General features: G+C 42.1%; 1 protein-coding gene across 1 annotated transcript in view; it reads left to right on the plus strand.

Annotated features, from left to right (window-relative positions):
- Nucleotides 1–20,875, plus strand: part of asic4a (acid-sensing (proton-gated) ion channel family member 4a) — a 73,896-nt gene that overhangs the window by 42,109 nt on the left and 10,912 nt on the right. The window contains exons 2-4 of the mRNA XM_030081638.1: nucleotides 19,508–19,652; nucleotides 20,062–20,189; nucleotides 20,327–20,480. Coding sequence (XP_029937498.1) covers nucleotides 19,508–19,652; nucleotides 20,062–20,189; nucleotides 20,327–20,480 — 427 coding nt within the window. The remainder of the gene's footprint in view (nucleotides 1–19,507; nucleotides 19,653–20,061; nucleotides 20,190–20,326; nucleotides 20,481–20,875) is intronic.

The following is a 20,875-nucleotide window of genomic DNA, read 5'->3' on the forward strand; positions in this document are numbered from 1 at the left end:
GATTTGTGCCATCGTGAGGAACATGCAGTATATTGCAGGCATATTAGAAGACAGTATCTGTCCACATTGAAATGAGAAGCGAAAGGGGGCTGGGCAAGGACACTTCAAACAGCTGCTTAGCAACTTTGTGATTTGCTGAGTGTGTTTCTACCCTACAGGTATGTAGTAATATGTTTTCATTAAAACTGAAACATCAAAGCCAGAAAAAACCCTCTTATCTGCTAACCCGGGCTGAACAGTTTTGTGTTCAGGGAGCAGCTTTTTAAAGCCGGAGAACGGGCTCAAATTTTGATGATAATCCCAAACCAGCGTGCTGGGTGATGGAACTGGCACGGGTCCAGGTGGAGCAGTGACCACAGAAGTACTCAGTGCTGTGTGTCCTCTTAAGGCTCCCACTGGGAAATGGAAACCATGAGGCCTGACAATGTGTTGACTCTGCAGAGGCTCCCTCGGTCCTAGGCAGCGGCACTGTCTGCAGCAGACACTGTCGCACACGTCACATCGGCGGCCGACGCAGGAGCCAGACTGAAACAAAAATAGACCACGGCTGCATGGCTGAAGTGCTTAATAGTTTCTGCCCTTATCTGTTCAAATGCCTTTTCTAATGTTCTATCTTCCTATTGCGGCGTTTTATTGAAGTCTTAGTTACGCTATGCAAGCAGCACACATCATTATGAAACTGGGGCTGCACTGTCAGGTCACTGGGTTCAGCCTAGTTCATGAACAAATCTCCTCACACAGCGGCATGTATTATCTGTGCAAAATATAAAGTGCAAAATAAATATACCTTCAAAAAGCTTCTGCAGTGACATCTACCAGAAAACACTGATCCAGCAAAAGCCATATCATCCCTACCACACTTAATTATCTTTTAACTAATCTTGCACACTCCAAGCTTCATGTTTTCCAGTGTGGATCATCTTTAAAGCTGTTAATTGATCTGGATTATGCAGTCAGGTTGCCCAGTACCATTCATCAGTATTATCATGATCACCATTGAAAGTGATGCGAGCTAGTTGGTAGATCACTCTTTTTCAGATCAGGGAAAACAAGCATCCATTCAAGCTTAAAGGGATAGCTTTTACCTGTTGAATTTCTCAAAATGTTTACACCACAGTTTCACTGCCTCTGAGCATTTACTGTCTTATTTTGAGCTGCTAACTCTGTGTTGTAAAACCTTATAAACCTTTTAACAAGCCTTGCTGTCTCTGAGAGATCAGCTAATGGGGATCGCAATGAAAAATAAAGTTTCCAGAATACAACCCTTGAGGGATTAAGGCAGAGTTCTCAAGTAGGTCTTCATCTGCTCGGAGGTAAGGATATGCGCTGCAGAGTTTTGTCCGGCAACACTACAGTGCATATCTCCACGGAAGGCAAATAAAAGAATCCGCTACTCAGATGTGCTGAAGGGCAAGAGAGGTCCATGCAAATAGGAGGAACATTTCATGTGAGCGCCACTCATGATGACAAAAGAAAAAAAAGCATACCTTTTAGTTTCATTCAGCAAAGCTGCTCCGTCGTTAAATAGTTGCTATGCTCGGGCCTCCTGGGAAATTAAAAACATATTGTGCCACAATTTCCCTGTGACTCAGAGTGTCTCTGGGGACGGCACTTTTAAAATTTCTAATAAAGGAGACTTCAAATTACAGAGAGGGGACCTGGCATTAATTAAACTGGGGATTTCAGCGGGGTCAAGTTCTCATATTTATCTGTTTACATCCATGGTTTGGTCTCCTATAAAGATTGTTTGGTGTATTGAGGTCACAGCTCATGGGTAAAACTAACAGTTGGAAGTTCTCAAGTATGATACAGAAATGATTTATGTGTTACAATAAACCGAATAATAAGATGATGAAATGTATTGTTGTACAGCGAAATTGTGCAGATCTGACAAAAATCACTTTTTGGGGCTTTTTCCCGTTTTGATATTTCATGTGGGAGCCTTTTCACTGTGGAAAAATGTTGTGTTTTCTCCTTCCCCTTCAAAGATGAATTGTCACATTTTTCACATGCCCCCCTAGTTGTTTTATCACAGATTTAAGTGGGTTTGCAATAGCGGCCTGTTCCAACTTGGTGTCTCCAGCTCACACCAGCTCTTCAGATTATTTCCTGCACCGGTATGAATCTGACATTAGATCTGGTGCACCAAACCTGAAAATGACTACTGAACATGTAATGCCCTGGGAAGGCGCAGAATCACGGTGTTCACTCTCTGGCATCTTTATGGAGAATTTGCTTCAAACTTTTGTTGACAAAGAAGAAAACATATTAACGATGCAGCATTAATAATTTTCACAAGTGTTGCCTATTGCCATTATGTTACATTTCAGCTGCAGTCCAGTATAAATCATCTCAGTCCATAAAGCTTCCTATATACAAAATGCTACTTCAGCTCCTCTTAAATTACACTTTTGTACAGCAATTTTGTGCAAAATAAACAGCATAAGCACCTCTTTTGAGCAACTATTCTGGTAACAGCATGAGTTACAGTGGTAAATTCCAATAAACATTCCTATAATAAACATTCATATCATGTACACATTCACAGCCCGACTATTATCATGAGCAATCACAGTTTGTGCAAGAGTAAATAATCTAGATATCAATTCAAATATGATTTTATTTCTGTAGATTTCCACTGTTGGAACTGTCCCTTTGAACTGCACTGGTTTTGTTCTGTCATAACCAGTTAATCACCAATAGCAGCTTCTCTGCCATCTACTTGGCAACTTTAGAGGCTTCTCCAAATTTAGGTCACATTGGATTTTTTTTTTTTTTTTTTTTTTTTTTTTTTATAGAGGGCATTTTCCCGTCTTTCTCTTACTGCATTACTCCTGCTGGTTTAATTCTACTGAATTCCACACAGTTTCTGCAACTCCTCTGCATTTGTTTCGAACAATTTCAAAACTGCACCGTTTATTCCAAAAAATCAACAATACTTTTCAAATCCAGTTTATCAAACTTGCATGCATGAACTTTCATTTATTAAACCGAAATGTGCATCAACTTCAATCTACCGCCAACATCTACCTGAAGTTCTGCAGGAGCTGGAAAAGGATCACAGCAGTCTGCCACAGCGGACTGCTGTGATTCTCTATTTTTATACAAGTCACAGAAGCTGAGGATATTGTTGCTCGCAGCCTGGACTGGGTCTCAACTGTGGAACCCACAAGCAGGTTGGCAGGCAAAGTCAGAAGATTACAGGAGAAATGAAAGGAGTTAATGTCAACCCTTTCCATGTGTCCCCAAACTATCTCTACCCACAACAGGACATGTCAGCGTCAAACTCCTATTTTTAAGCCAAGACAGTTTGAACATTGTAAAAGGTTATTACATGGATGCACTCGTACAATAGATGCAGTAGATTGTTTTTTAGCAGGCTTGTCTGTATATCTTGGGCCACGTTGGCTTTTAGATGCTAAGTGATTGATGGAGAACAGCTGGCAGGCTCTGTTTAAGATGTTCTCAGCAATTTCACTCATTAGTGGCCTCCGATAGCAATAAGAAGTAACTTTTTTTTTTTTTAAGATTATTTTTTGGCATTTCTGCTTTATTTGACAGTCACAGTCGTGAGAGACAGGAAAGGCAGGGGAGACCGAGGGGATGACATGCAGCAAATGGCCTGAGGTCAGATTTGAACCCAAGGCTGCGATCAGGACTCAGCCTTAACAAGTGGTACATGCTGTCTTATCCAGCGAACTACCAGGGCGCCCTGACAGCTGTTTGACTTAACTAGAATCACGTAAAATGATATCTGTAAGAATAAAAGTCTTTCTGTTAGTGTGTGTTGGGCTGGAGATCAACTGGTGACTCCAGACTGATCCCTCAGGAAACACTTCTTTGTTTTGCTCTGCAATATGCAACTTATTTCCCCGTTAAAAGTAGCAATAATTAAATAGGAAATTTAAAACAGCATTCGTCTGTGTCTTGTCTCTGACCGTATCCTCATATCTAAGTACCTTCTTTTTCCAAAGATTGGCTATTTAGTGTTGGCACATTCTGGTGTGTCTGTGATTAGCTGTGAGTGTTTTATACAGGCTTGGCTATTAAAGTGAAGCCTGTAGGCGTTGGCTGGCAGTCTGTATACCTTACATTCATACTGGGTAAAAAAAAATACTATTTTTTAAACAAGGCCTAAGTGATGGGAGAGTGCTTTTTAAGATATCCAAATCATGGAATTATGCATGCCTGTTATTGATCTGTGTCGAGGCTGCATACATTATCAGCCCCTTGCATTTTGCTCTTTCAGCACCACGGAGAGCGCTCAGCCAATTGCATGTATGCAAACTGATAAGCCAAGCAGCCTAAACCACGAGCAGGTCTGGAACCAGTGCAGCAGAACCAGCAGAAACACTGTCTAATGCTGTACCCCCCACGTCCACGCACGTCAGTGATACCACAACCGAACAGCTTGTTAAACATGTAAAAATGTAAAAACACAGTACATGTTTCTCCACAAGCAGTTGCTAATGTCATTTCTTCTCATGTGTCCCCCTCATGATGATTTTAAAACTAATTTAAAAAATAATTGCCTAGTGATTAACAGGAGGCCTCTGAATCACTGATTAGGAGGTGTTATCAGCTGATGGTGCATGGGCCTCTGCTCTGTCCTGTGATCAGCAGTGTCATTTTTTTTTAACTTGATGTACATACTAGCTCAACGTCTGTACCAGTTTAGCAAGTATCACACTGCAAATACGACAGCCAAGAGACCTTCAAAGAACTATTTTGTCATCTAATGCTGTTTAAAATAGTTGCCCTGCTATTATTTACAGTCTGTGGGTTCCACCCGCTCTGCCTTGGCTCTGTCTCTTTGCCTTGTAGTGGCTGCTCTGGCTCCAACATGGCTGCAGTAACCAGTAAACATGTATTTAGCTCCACTTTTACGCTGTAAATGATTCAGTTACACTGGCGGTGTTCAAATAGGCATATTTTGATATTACGGGCCATGAAAATTTAATTTACATGTACAAATTAACCATTTAAAACTGTGAAACATGGATGGTGCTGAGGGTTTTAATCACAGATGTCTTGTATTCCCAGTCCTAACTATTAGAAAAATCTGTGGAAACGGAGTTAGTTACTTGTGCATAAGTTATGGTACAGACCATGGTTGCCTGGTTTTAATTACAGCAGAGCAGTTCTAGCAGAGCAGGCTTACGTCAGTCTCGTCTGTTCGACTGTTTGTGCATGCAGCACCCCGTGCCACAGGAGGGAAAGAAAAAAAAACTCTCAGCTGACATGGGACCCACAGCAATGCTGCAGATTTTCTGCTCTCCAGTTTGCCATTACCACACTTGAAAGTATCAGTAATTGGCCTGTTCACTGACATAATTTCATAGTCTCAGCTATTATCTCAGCCTAATCTGAATGTATCCCGGCTCTGTTATATTTCAAATATTTTAGGTATGACAATAAGCTATAATAAAAACTAATGTGGCTAAATCAAACTTTATATTATGTGATTTATTTTCCTCATAATTTTAGGTACACTCTTTTCCTCAGCATCTTAGGGTAGACGGTAAGATGAAACAAGGTGAAGCCTAATTGATCTTCACACGGGAATTAGGTCATTAAAACCAGCACATAACAGTCGCAGCACCAGAATGCGTTAAGTCAAGAAGAACAAATGACTGAAAGATATGAAACGATGTGCATCACAGCATGTGTGCAGGTGGTGCACACTTCAATAGGGCATGCTGGGACAAAGAGGAAATTAATTAAATATGTATGCATAATGGAAAAAAGAATGAAAAATGTGAAAGATGCAGTATGACAATGAATGAAAACTTTGTAATATGAAGTATGCAGAATTTTTACAATATGAGGAAGAATCCTTTATCATTATTCTTATTATTATTATTTTAGCAGTCGTGGTAGTAATAGCAGCAGCAGCAGCAGCAAATATGTATGTATGTATGTATCTTGCTCTCTATCTATCTACCCATCTATCTTGTTTTCTGCTGTTTTTTTGATCTGCCTACAATATCCTATATGACTTTGAGAAGAAGCCTCCACACAGTGTACGTGCATCACATAAAAGCCATATACCCTGAAGTAAAGTCTTTACTGCCGTTATAGCTACTTGGATGCTGCAAACAATTATTCCCATCATCACAGCGAAAAAAAAATAATAATAATAAAACAGCCTCTCGGGTGTTGTTGGAATATTCAAGTCCGCCCGTCAATCAATCTGAGAATGAAAAATGTCTCCGATGCCAGGCTACTCTTTTGTTTTCCTTTTGCTTTACAGATTGGGCCTTTGAAGATGTTTGATCAAGCTTAATTGAAGATAAGACCAACTTTATCTTTAGGCCAACAAACAGCAGGGCACAGCAGAGTAGGAGTGATGGATGGTCTCTCCTAGCTCCTCTTGTTGTTTGTTTCATCCCTCGCTGTGCTTAAAAATGACCCTTCAAACACGACCAAGGGTGGAAACTAGTGTTCTTCGCTGTGCTGAGAGAGGACATGCTTGCTTGGGTAATCCTTTACCATGGCTTTTACAAGGGCCTTTCTTGGCACCGGGGCAACCCTTCAAACATCAATATCGGGTGTCTGCTATCCCCTTTGGGCAAGTTCCGTTGATGGCTTTCCATCCCTGTATGAAGGCTTTCTGGCAGAGATGGAGGTGCTATGGGAATCGGCTGACATTGATTTCTTCATCCCAATGCACACGCTGATGCGTTGGCTCCAATGCTGATCAGTTTGAGGCATTCTGCTCGCCACTGTTTGGTGTGGCTGAAAGACAGTGGACAGAATTTCATCAGCCCGAGCCAATAAGTCAAGGGGAACACGCATTCCATTTCACTGCAAAACTAATTTTATTTTCTTTGAGAATTTTCTTTTAGGGAAAAAAAAATACCCTGCTTTCACGGTGTTTTTTTTTTTTTTTCTCCTTCTTCTTTTTCCCCTCTGTAATGTCGCCGGAATTTTGTTGTTGTGTTTGAACATTTGAAGGCTGCGGGAACAGAAATCGGTCATACGTCAGTTTAGGAAATAAGTCCTGACTTACCGTTCAAGCTATGATAACTTCCAATGTGATTATGCTAAGGGGGGTGTCAGAGGCAGGGTGCAAAGAGTAGGGCCTGCTCTTTTCTGTTACACTTACTGTCATTCACTTGCACTCAGTTGCACATGCTTAAAATGCCCATGGAGGCTCTGAAGGGTAAAGACCCATAGAGAAAACGTCACGCTTTGTTGGGTGGCCTTCTTCCTCCTGGGTCTCATTTAAGAGTCGCAGGCGAACGCACGGAACCCTGTAATCAGACTTTAGCTGATTGCAAGGTGTCAGCACTTCCTAATGACAGTCGTGCGTTATATAACATTCAATGACTTCTGGATGGCGAGGCGTTTCATGTTTATGTGAGTATACTTTGCGGCTTGATGTCACACTTCAGCCAAAATAAACACGCTCTGTGTCTGACATCTGTCAAAGGGAATTATAGATCTAGAGGAAAGTTGCAGAAGTCACAAATCTTCTTGGTTTACAGCTGTGTTGTTTATTATTCGGAGTCATACGTTTTTTACAGCCCCGACTGGTTTCTTACTGATGCTGCACGTGCTCTGGAGGCAAAAGACTAAAGGAAATACACTGCAGCTGCTTCCCACCTGCAGGTAACAGAGCTGATTGTGTGTGTGTGTGTGTGTGTGTTTGCTTGTGTGTGTATTCCTGGGAACAGGCTTTGGGCACGTAGGCCTGCGTGTGGTTCCCCTCTCCAAATGACCTTGTGGCAAGAGAAATAATCAAGCATAGTTAATGATCTCATATCAAAACATAAAAGGCTAAATTATTAATGACGTGTCCTCACTCGTGCCCCTAAAATCCATTAAGGTCTTGAAATTCTGATGGTGAAATCTGATTATTATGTGAATTGCGCTGTTTCCTAGATGTGAGTGATATGTTTGAAGTGTTTGCATCAGATCATCATCGCGTCATCATCACCTGCTGAAATGCGTGTGGCTGGGAGATGGCGAGGTGGGGCAAAGGTTGGCTTTGTGTGTATTAAAGGAGCCAGAATTGCAGCGATTTGAAATAGTTTAATTTCCTCTCGTATTAACAAAAGCCAGACTGAGCAGCTCGGGTCCAGGTCAAAGGCCAGCAGCTTGGAAATTGATGTGACGCGGCGCCAAGCACATGCAGCAAATGCATGTCCAAAGTGCACGACTCTTGATATCTTCAATTTATTTGGCCATGTGCATTTTGGATATATTCACCTGGTAACTTCCAGATGGAAAATAAATATACTCATCTGTTGACCTATTGATGGGAAAAAAAGTATACTCATCTGTTGACTTCCAGATGGAAAATAAATATACTCAACTCTTGACTTATTGATGGAAAGATAAATAGCGTTCTCTCAGCTGGCTTACAGATGAAAAAAAAAAATTCTCATCTATTGTCTTTTATATGGAATAGATACAGTCAGCCCTTGACATATAGAAGGAAAAACAAATATACTCACACGTGGAAACAATGCTCATTTATTTACTTAAAATAGAAAAATACTATTTTTAGCATTATATATATGTCATATCTTTAAAAAAAAAAAAAAAAAACATTGCTTCCCTGTTGTGTGTGCAAAAATTTAAATTGTAAACAATGTCTTCACATAATTAAAATACTGTACATACTAATTTATGGTTTACTGTCACTCGTGTCTTAGTCTTAGATGATAAATTTCAGTGAAAATAATGTACTCAGCTGAATAACTCATTATGCAATGTGGTGCATTTGACTTTCATATACTCTCTGATAAATGTATTTCTGCCATGTCTGCTGCACTGTCTCTTTATCTAGTCATATAATTACCTTTCAGTTGCTCACATATTATCACCCATTTATATTTTGTCAAATTCTTGATCAATATTAAGTATTCATGAAGGGCTTGTGTTGTTTTTGCCGGTGAATTGCGATAGAGGTAAACAGCAGCTGATTATTTGACCGCATTATTTTAAATGTATCCGAGATAAAGCGCTCCAGTGCATGGCTTCTCTTGCAGTTTGTCTCTGTTGCAGTTTTGACAGTGATTAATGGGGTTCAATAACGAGCCGCATAATGCTAATGATCATCTTGACCTCTAGCACATCTTCCCCGAGAGTGCACAGGCACAGACCACCTCTGAGGCTTTTGGCTGTAAATAACAACAAACAACTTCACTGTGGATAAACTCCAAGGAGATCAAATGCACATTGACAGTCAGGGCTGTAACCACAGGAAGCCTTCCAATATTTTGAGCCCCTATCACAAGCAAGTTCCTCAGCTGACAGTCAGAGCCAAGGCAACAGGCATGGGATTGTCACGACTGTGGGATATACAGAGCCCACACATCAACTCTTTCTAATCCACTATGAGCTTTGTGGCCTCTGACGCAGGATATCAAACGCTCCTGCTATGTCCATAGCACATGAAAACTGAGGCAGCTTTGTCATCAACTTCTAAACGTTTTTGAAGCAATTGCTATAACCTTGTTAGTAAGACACTGGACTTGAGCTGCTGCTGTATTTGTATTATTTATTTATTTTATTTTTTTCCCATCCTGACCCCAGTCTTGTCCTTGAAGTTTGGGAGCTCCACAGGCTTCCTGGAAGGCGTCCTGTGGTCTTCTGATCCCCATTTGGCATAACTGGAGTCTGCACGCCAAACATCTGGGCAGGTGGCACCCAGCCACTCCGCTAATAGCAGACCAGATATGTGGCCTGCCTTTGATGTGCTGGCGGGGATCACAGTGGTCGGCAGCACTCGCTCTCAATCAACCCATCTTAAAGCGGCATTAAGGAATCTATAACCTTTATCGACCTCTATTGGCGGCCGGTAGGACTTGCAACAGCTGTGACAGTCCAGCTTCTGGCACCGAGAGAGAGAGAGAGAGAGAGAGAGAGAGAGAGAGAGGAGCAGGCTAGCTAATTAGAACAGAGATCCGACGGTGAGGAGGCAATACATCACCATGCAAAGCAGTGTAACAGTACTGCTTTGTCATTTGCTTTTTTTCTGGCTCCGGAGCGAGGCTTTTTAGCAACTGAAATGTTTTGCAGAGCCAGTGGCTCACTGGTGGCGCCGTCTTCCATCATTAGGCAGTTGAAAATGGCAGGTGTGGGGGCGGGAGTGGGAGTATCCCGAAACTCCAATGGGTGGGGAGTTTTTGTTCCGAAACTGAATGCAAGCTGAACGGTGAGTTTCGAAAGCCGGGAAAAGCGGCCAAGTAATTGTTGAGTCATTGGTATTAATCAACAGCTCTGTCAAGCCTCCACAGATACTCTGTGGTCATTTTGTCCTACGGGACGGTAAAAAATTTCTGGTCCAAAGATTTAAATTCCTTTTGGTACATCGATCCTTTATTCAGTCCCTGCATTAACTCCTGAAGTTGACAGGACAGTAATTAGAGGCCAAATTGCATCAGATGTGTTTAGGTGTGTGGTCCGAACTTTTGTGTCCGCCAGACTCTCTTGGGCTCCGGTTTTAGATCCAGCTTAGTCTAATGGACTGTGAGATCTGCTTTTGTCTGGAAACAAGTTCTTTCGCTTGAGCAAAAACACTAAGCAGACTTGTTTACTTGGATGATTTATGTAGCGTGGAGAAACATGAGTCCCCATGCTCATAAATGTTACACGGTTGAGAGGTAAACATTGTTTTACTGTTTCACTGAGCTCACCAAAACAGCAGGTTTGGCTGAGCCCTATATGTTGCACTTATTGCACCACCTTGTGAATAAAGGGAGGGTTGCATGTCATTACGGTCCCAAGGCATTGGTATGTCTCAGTGGAAATCAACAGGAGAAGTAACAGTTTGTTATTATTATATCATAAGATGCTGCTGAGGCCTCGGAGGCAGTTTATGAAACGCTTGTAATCATAAGCATTTGGATATGTAGATACATGTGCTCGGTTTTGAATGACTTGTCACAAAATGACAAGTGAGAGCGGCCTATATTTATTTGTATCTGTATCTCTCCCATACCCATGAGGAGACACCATATTTCATACTGACGATTCATGTCACCAGATAGTAGATCCTGCTTTTCCTCTGTGGAAGTTTCATCAACCTTAACACGGGGCTTTGTTCCAACAGATATCATTTCCCCAGAGCACCCTGGGAAAGAAAAACAAGAGAGCAGGTGTCTCAGTTATGATGAATACTAAATAAAAGGTTGGCCAGGGAACTGTGACGGTGTTTTCTCGGCGGCAGTTGGGTGGGAGCGATTGCACTTGCGAGCGTGCCAGAGTCAAGAGGGAAACACAGAGGGAGAAAGAGAGCCGTGAGAGATTGAGAGCGTAGGAAATGAAAGTCTATGTTAATGACAGAGGTACCTTAATTAAACCCGAATATCTAAATGGCTGAGGAAAAACAAAGTTGACAGTTAGACAAATGCCTAAGGCAGGACTGTTTGCGAGTGCAGAGCCCAGGGCAGATTTCTTCTTGGGTCTATCAGCGTCTACCAAACAGAATAACGATCAGAGCGATGAGCAGATCGAGGCGAGGGTGGGAAGCGGAGTACAGTTGGCACACGTGCGATGGCGGATACACTGCTTTGCCACCTTGAGAGTCCCTTTAGCCCTAGCATAACACTTGGAGCAGGGCTGTAGTGTGTCTCTGCCATGACCTCAAAAAATAGCCTGCGATTGTCAGTAAGCACACACAGGCCAAAAAAAAAAAAAAAAAAAGATGTTAAAGGTGTAAATCTTTAGGTTAACAGAGATTCAAGTTGATTCACAATTCGCTTGTTGGCGTTTCGATTTGGGCACCTTCTTGTTTTTTTTTTTTTTTTGATTGATTTGAGTCAACAATTTGATTTCAGTCATTTAAAAATGTACATTCAATAAGCAAAAGTGTGTAATAATATAAAACTAGCCTTTATTTCTACTGAATTGTGAGATAAAACATAGTGACAACGTATTTACTGAAACGAAACATAACAAAAAAAAAAAAAAAAAAAAAGACAAAAAGCCCACAGTCCAGATGAATCGTAGATGATTCGATTCATTTCATATTGATTCAGCTCAAAGCCGGGGCAATTTGTTTGTTTCTATTAGCAGATTGAACCAACAGGATTGATAATGGATGTGCCAATGCAATAACATGAATAGCTGCACTCCTAAGTGATGCGCTTTCACGTGCACACATAAAAACTGACAGGCGGGTTCATTCATCTTAATGCAGATAAGGCGAAATGTGATGCCGTGGAGGACTTGAGGTCAAGAAAGCGCTGCTCCCGTGGTGACCTCACACACATGAGACAGACACAAGCCCAACCAGCAGGACCAGGGGCCAGATTCTCCAAAAAGTTCTTACTAATAATCTTAAGACGTTTCGTAAGAGGAAAAAATGAGAAGTTCATAAGAATGTTCTCAAGTGCTATTCCCCATTATTTTCTTAAGAACTGCACATTATCTTAAGAACTTCTTAATTTTTTCCACTTACGAACTTCTCAACTCTCTACCTTTATGTAAACAAACAGCCTCTAGCTGCAACCCACAGCAGCTCCATCTAAAATACAACAAAACAATATCCATTATAGTCTCAACTTTGATTTGATGTTATAAAAGTGTTTTCTCAAAAATTGAGATACATACTTTGTATTGGACAGCGACGATATTACTAACCTATTAGTTAATGGAATCTAAATATAATTGACACTTGAGTGGTGATTGGTGGCTAAACAAAATGTCCTCATATAGACTCAGAAACAGTACATGTGCCTATATGTGTCTAAATACTGGTTTAGATATTAGGCTGAATTACAGTTTAGATAATGACTATCTCTATGTTAACTTATACAATGTAAAAATATTAAGGTATTACTACATTAATCTATGTTATATAATCAAATCTGGCTCTAAATGAATCAAAGATGTTTGAAAAATAGCTTACCTTCACACAGCATGTGGTTACTTAAGACGACCTTTACCTGTCTTAAAGTTACGATACTATTCAAGAAAAATAGTAAGATCATTTCTTTCAAGAATCCCATTTATTCTTAAGAAAAATCTTAAGAATAAAGTTGACAACATTCTTAAGATCTTTTGTTTGGATTCTTAAGATATTTTGTTTGTGAATTCGAAAATATCTTAAGATACTTCTTAAACCCAAACTTAAGAAAAAAAGTGGAACTTAAGAAGAAATTTAATCTTAAGAACCTTTGGAGAATCCGGCCCCAGGAGTTTATCTCCATTACACATGAAGACTGATTAGACACCTGGTATGAACACATTATCCTCGAGACGATGATCTCTCCTGATCAAATTTGCAAAGCAGTGTTTTTTCATGAGCCCATGGCCACGATGTTGCCGCAATCTGCACTTTGGGCAGAGGAAGCTTTCACGGCTCTTGTCTGTGGTGAACGTCGAGAGGACTACTCTATTTGTGAGTCGCTGCATTGTGCCAGAGACCCTTTTCCATTTCCAACTTCCTTTTCAAAAGCATCTCTCACTGTTCCATTAGCCGAATATGCTGAGGGAAATAGTAGCAAGGGGGAAAAAGGACAAAAAATAGGAACACTAACATTTGAGGGGGGAGAAAGAGAGAGAGAGAGGTTTACTGAGTGCACTGTTCTGACTTTGGTGCTCCACTTCTCTTTTGTTGCTCTGGAGGAGAAAACCAGAAAGCGAGCAGCGAAGGCAGAGAAGAGATGAGAGGCAGAACTCCTACACAAACTACTTAAATGAGCTTGCCACGTTCATATCCATCATGTCCAACATTGTTAATGTATGAGATATCGTCGAGTGGAGAGACGAGATGTACTGCCGTGCGGGCTTTAAAATGATCAAATAAGTTCATCACCTTGCAGAGTAAAAGCCGTTAAGGGTTTTTTATTCGGTGTTTAATCATGAATTAAGCTGTTTCGTGCAAAATGTAATCAGGATCGGTTCAATTTTCTTTTTTCCCTTTATTAATCAGCTGAAGGTCCACCGAGCGTGCTTGCTCTTTTTCAGCAACAGCCGACTTTGTTCGCTCAGATACACGCGTTCTCACCTTGTATAACCACCGAGTCAATACACACTGAGCCACTGAGCAGCTTTAGTGGAGCAATTAATGGTTAAATGTCAGTCATTCAGCCTCCTCAGCCAGAGCCTCTGAAACCTTAATAAACCATCTTAAAAATGCCTATTCACAAAGTGCAAACAGTGCTTCTCCTCTGCGTCTGTTGATATTATTGTTGGACGAACATAATTACAGTCTTTTATCCACCATTCATTTAAATTACAGCATGTGATTCCACCATACTCTTATCTGCAGTAAGACAAACATGCTGATAACCTGTTGATTGGAGTGTGTATTCACTTTAGGCTTAGATCTCCTAACCCACTAATTGTGTTTGTATGTGTGTATTTGTTCAGCCCAAATTTCTATGTGCACTGTAAAAATATTTGCTTTATGGTGGTAATGTGATATTTCTTCCCCAGTGCAAACCCCAGTAAAATACAGTGATGTATTAACAAGTGCAAAACATTTTTTAATCATTTTTTTTTTTTATCATTTATTTTTTTCTGGACTAACCTCACAGACACAAATCCTCTCTGACAGACAGCAGACTTAAACTAACAACTGAGCAAAAACAAGGAGTGATTTGGTCCATATTTTATCCTTGTTTTCAGCATACAATACATTATTTGTATCAAATATATATATATTTTTTTGTCCAGCTGTTTCCCACACCTGGCTAGCTTTTGATTGGCAGGCGAGGTATCTGTGGTTTTAAAACACGCCCTGATTTATGTCCCTTTTTAACTCTAAATGGGACCATCATTTTCTCAGTGAGAAAACTAGCAACCAAGACCATAACCTCATGGGGAAAGTGTTTATTAAGGTAATAAATCAAGAGATTAATGTTTTTCCCATTAACCTCCATTCAGGCGGACTCTTGTTGGAGCCACCTGCTGGTTATTAGAGGTAAATGCACCTCAGGGTTCTTCCTCATTGGCCTCACTTCTCAGCGCTGATGGTTGCAGCCCTGTTGCACCCGCAGTATTTACTTCACTGAATGACTGAATAAAAAATATGCATATTTAGGCAGTTAGCAGTTTAATGGAGTTTGGAATTGATACACAGTAAATGTAATGAATGGAGTCCAAATCTGCGTCCCTGGTGCCTGGTGGAGTTTAAAGGCCGGCATTGAGATGGAGGTTAATGGCGCAAAGCTTGCCGTGCCTGACATTCCAGCTCTGCTCTGTTTGGGCTGAAAGCCTCAGTGCTGCCTCTGTTTAGACAAACTGTAATCATTTCAACATATCTGCAGAATGTGCGTGTGTGTGAGTGTGTGTGTGTGTGTGTGTGTGTGTGGAGTGTGAGTGTGTGTTTGAGGGGGGGTGGGCAGTGTTTATGATTTCAGCCAGAGTGGTATTTACCCCCTACAGTTTGTTGAGATTTTAAAGCGCTGACCTGTGATAAATGTCATCTGTCTGACGTCGCCTCCAATTGGACTCGCCGCAGCCTCTCTTTGATTGAGGATTATTTGTGAATTATGCAGCTTAAGTGTCCATGGTGCATCATCAGCAGGGCCATTTAGTGATGAAGTGTTTCCATTTCTGGACATGTGTGCCAACTTAACACTCCAGTGTAATTTTGCTTCTTTTTTTCTTTTCTTTTCTTTTCTTTTCTCTTTTTTTTTTTTTTTTGAGCTCAGAAATGTGGAGGATTTTGTGCCACACATTTGAAGGTGAATCTCCGTGTCCTCACTGTTAAATGTTGGCCGTGACTTTTGAGGGTTTCTTCTCGTGCCAGCGAAGACTAATTGTAATACCTCCGACTCTTCCCTGCAGGTCCTCATGCTCATTTCTGCATCGCTGCTCATACCTGTTATTTTTTGGATCCATTCCTCGCTGTAACTCATATTCCATTACCCAATATGAATTGAAAGATTAATCATAACAAAAAAATCATCACATTTGCTTTTGTGCCGACATCTCCCCCAATTATTTTCAGCACACTCTGAATACGATGTGTGCCTCGGAGTTTTCACGGAGCTGAGGCATTTCCCCAAATACCAATCAAGTCTCGTTTTGGCTGTCTTTCCGTTGCCGAGTCTCATCATCCTCCATATTAACGCCGGTTCATCAAGCTGCCGTGCTGCCAAAATTATGACAACTGTTTCCGATAAATGACTCAAGTTGCTGTGTTCACGCTGACAAGTTGCAAATTGAATGTTCAAATACAAGCGGCATGTAGCTCGCATGCCTCAAGATGCAGTTTTGCACCAAATGTCCATGAAGTCCAAACACAAAATGCACGCCATGCGGCTTTTTGCTGTTCCCACTGATTAAACATCACATCTGTGTCACTTGTCGGGGGAAAAACTGACTTGGGATTTTTCCACCTGCAGTGTGAATACAGCCCTAGCAGCAGCCTCAAACATTTGCACTTGAACCTATTTTGTAAATCCTGCCTGGCAGCATGTGCCCTCCAATAGCAGCCGTCACATACAGTATGGGCTCTGGGAGAAAGTTCAGAAGTATCATGTAAATATTCAATCAGTTTGTGTCACGGTGCGATTTGGCACTTTTTGCTTGGGGGCTGTAATAAAGCCATTAAATCAAGGAACATCCTGTTTCAACCTTAAACCCGCATGAGCCAGCCTTAATGGTTTTCAACTGCCAATCAGCACTCTGGCATATTCTACCACCCTCTGCAAATGAATTCAAATCCTCCTTCCTCGTACTCGCAGAGCTAGCAGATGACACGCAGCCTCGTGTCTGGAAATGGATGTCCTCTGGAGAAGCACTGAAGTGATTCTTGCAGGTTATTTAAAAGGGAAAAGCGCCAGGGAGCTGTCAGATGACGGTCATAAAGAGGGTGTTTAAGGGTTTACCCCACCAGGGCTTATGAATTATATGGTATGGGGTTGGTTGCTTAATGTATTTAAAATGGAGAGAAAAGGAATGAAACAAGGCACTTTGGAAGAAAAAACACTGCCAAAAGAGTCTTAATGGCTTGACATTAAACCCAATTAAGTTATAACGGAAGAGACGTATGCAAATGACATATAGTTAGGCATCTTTCCAGAGCGTGTTACTGCCATCGACAAGCGTGCATGCTATTCCTGCCTATGTGCTGAAACCTTTGACATTTTTTTTTTTTTTTTTTTTAAATGCTAGCAGCTTATACAACCGGAGCATTTGTTTCCATATAATTTTTTTTTTTGGTTACCATAGAAATATGAGTCGAAAAAGCTTGTCTCCAGACCTCTGAATGACACCAAAGTGAACAGTGCTATGTTAAGCACCACAATAATTCGCTCTTGTATACATCTTGAGTTACTCTGAGGAGCATAATACCTGTGTTCAGTTTGTAACCCCCACACTGCTCGCTCCTTTTTCAGCTTGTCAACAGCAGCGCCAGCTCCCTCCCTGGGAATTGCCAAAGTCAGTCCTGTTACCTTTGCTAAATTTGGTGCAAGATGTAACAAAAGAAAAATGCTCCATCAATCACATTGCAGATGCAGACTCTCGGAGCGGGAGGAGGAGAGAGCGGGGCACACAAGCTGCGAAATGAATCGGTGGAAGCTCTGCCAACACCCATTTCCTGGGTGAGATGATGGGAAAACTTCGCCCAAGTCTCGAGGGACATCATTTGTGAACACCTCGGTGTCCTCTCCAGAGCCCCGAAAGTTTCAGAGCAGAACCAGGCGCTCGGTCGGGGTGTTTTTGAGCATTTCCAAAGATGGATCCTCCTTTACCTCTGTTGCCTGCTGGATCAGATAAAGAGCGCCTGCCGAGGCTTAAGTGTGTCAATGACGGGGGGTGGAAGGGGGGGTGGGAGGGATCAATGATAGGTGAAGCTTTCCTCCTCAACTGCACCGCCCCAGCCAAAGACAGATTAAACCAACTCAACCTAATAGCACATGTCAGTCAGAAGTCTCACTGTGAATACCTGAACGCCCCTTCTCCCCCAAAACACACACACACACACACACACACCAAACACCCTTTCCTCAACATGCCAACATTAAAATATGCAAAATTTCCTCCATTCAGATCCCTTTGTACCGTATCAGATCTGTATGAGATCCGCATCAGCTCTCCAAATCCTCAACGTGGTCTTGTTTGCTTTGAAGGTTATCATAAGAAACACATTCAAGAACACACACTCATACAAACGGAGCGTGCACGCACAGATCAAAGACTCCAAGGCCTATCAATATTGCATAAAATACATCTGTCTTTCTAAACACGAAGGCTCAGCAAACAGCGCTCATTTCGTGCCCTAATTACTGTTGTGGATATTGCAAAATAGCCCGCTGCTGCAGAGAATTACTGCGGCGGCCTGTTCAGCCGAGCTCCGCGACCGTGGCTTTGATTTGTTCTTCAACCGTCTGAGATGAGAACACACCCTGTGGTCCGTAAATGAGAGCTTGTGTTGTTCCACCAGCGTCCCTTATTTAGACATCACAGCACTCATTAGGAGGAGCGAGCCAATATCGAAGTCAGGACACAGACGCTGCTGCTGGAAAGAACGGCGAGACGATGGCGGTGTCCGTTTAATGATACATCTACAATCCATTCAGCCGGACTGTTATTTCAATTTCGTCTGTCTCGCGTCTTGTCAGTTGACCTCTCCTGCCATGTGATTTCCTCTGTTGTTATAGTTTCATTTCTGACCCCCCTGCCTTTTGTTAATGTTTATTCAAAATGTCTGTCTGATGTCTCCCTTTTTTTTTTCATGCATACTGCAGAAAATAGCCATCCTAATAAATTAGTTGGAGACACAAAATCCTGTTTTTTTTCTTAAATCATGGGGAATATTGTGCCTCTTTTGCTTTCCGGTGCAGTTTCCACTTGTTTCAGGAATTCTCTCCAAACAAGAGACGACATCTTGAAATAAGACAGGGAGCATACTCCACTAGTGTCAAGATAGTGTCATTTCTCCAAGAGGAGAATACAATATGGAAACAAGTGAAATTATCTCAGCTCATTGGGAGATTTTCTTTGAGATAGCAGATGAAAAAAAAAAAAAAACAACGAGTTAAAGATGGATATTTTTTGCAGTGCAAGTCCTCAGATGAGGGACACAAACAAAGAGATGATGTGCCTCCCTTGGAGACAGCTGCTCTGATATGTGGTGACGTGATAGCTGCGGCTCTCTGTTATTGTCTTTTGTTTTCTTTTGACGGAAGATTAAAGAATCCCTTATGCCATTTGTTATTTCTGCGGGGCGCTGGTACTATCGAGTGGCATACGGTGGGGGCTTGTGTGTTGGTCACATAAAGGCTATTCATTATATTTTTATGCTGACAATGAGCTATACTTTGTCAAAGTCCACACAGGGATACGGAGCCCCCGAACTCCCCCACCAGTGGCATGTTTTTCTCCCCCACCAGACTGAGCCCGGGATCCAGAGGCCTGAAGCAGATTTTCAATAACTTCGCTGTATGGCCACGACTGCGCCTCGCCTTGTTTATTTTCAGCTCCATATCTCAAACTTCATTTCAATGCACCGCTAGTATGAGCTTGTCACGGCCTGGAAGGACATTGTCATGTTTATTGTGATGTTCCTGATAGTAATCTATTCCCCCCCTAGGTTTACACCAGATACGGGAAATGCTACACTTTCAATGGCAACAAGACGACGTCCAAGAAAACCAAGCAGGGCGGGATGGGAAATGGGCTGGAGATCATGTTGGATATCCAGCAGGATGAATATCTGCCCATCTGGAGAGAGACAAGTAAGCCACAAACCTATTTGTCCAATGAAATCCTTTTCTATGTTGCAGCATGAGCTCCCCCTTTGGAGGTTTAAATCAACCCCCTCCTTGTGTCCCCCCTCCTCCCCCACCTAAATCACAGATGCGATGTATTTTTTGATTTCAGCCCCACTACATAATGTTATTTTAAAGAAGAAGAAAAAAGAGTCCTATTGATTCCTGGGCAAAATGTATTATCTGAGACCTGTACGGCGTTGCAGTTGTTTCACTGATATTCATCTCTACCGGTTTATTCTTCAGACATGACTGAGACATTGTTTGCAATTAGCTTCAAACTGACCCCATGCTGTCAGATAAGAGAGCCGCCTCAAATCCCTTTGTACTCTCCCTTTTGCAACTCTGCACACTTGGGGCCCGTTTCATCCTGAAGATGAGACGTCCCTGGAGGCCGGCATCCGCGTTCAAATCCACAGTCAGGACGAGCCTCCCTACATCCACCAGCTGGGCTTCGGCGTCTCTCCGGGCTTCCAGACCTTTGTTTCATGTCAGGAGCAAAGGGTAGGTCCCTCCTCATCTCCGCCCCCCCCCCCCCCCCCCCCTCCTCTCCTCCTCTTCCTCCAACAGATTACTGCTCACCTGCAACTGTTCCCCCCCAGCGGCTCAGGCTGGGGTCTAATCAATCTCTGTGTGCTTAGCTGACCTACCTGCCCCAGCCCTGGGGGAACTGCCGCTCCACCAGCAAGGAGAAGTTCCCGGGATACGACACGTACAGCATCAGCGCCTGCCGCCTCCTCTGCGAGACCAAGACGGTGCTGGAACAGTGCAAGTGCAGGATGGTGCACATGCCCGGTACGCTCAGCACCACCCCCCCCCCCTTTCACTTTACATTTGCACTTTAGGAATTTAGCTGACGGGTGCCTTCCAGCGTCTTCATTTACATGCGCTGAAAAATTCACTTCTTAATGTGGTTACTCAAGATTTTAGGCTGATTCATTTGAAAGCCATAAGCTGACCCGCTGATTATTAGAAACCCGCTTAAAGCCACAATGAAATCAAAAATAACTTTTACAGCCTGGTTAGGTAGTTTTGCATGTTCGAATATTCAGCCATTTAACAGCACGTGCCAAAGAATCTGCTGTGTCTTGATTTTATTTTTTTTTTTTTTTGGTGTTTAATATCAAAATCCCATTACTTAGCGCTTGCTGGAAGACAGTCTGTCATCAGCGGTGACATCACAGCAAACA

The sequence above is a fragment of the Myripristis murdjan genome, chromosome 21 (genome assembly GCF_902150065.1).
Source record: "Myripristis murdjan chromosome 21, fMyrMur1.1, whole genome shotgun sequence".
In the NCBI taxonomy this organism is placed as follows: domain Eukaryota; kingdom Metazoa; phylum Chordata; class Actinopteri; order Holocentriformes; family Holocentridae; genus Myripristis; species Myripristis murdjan.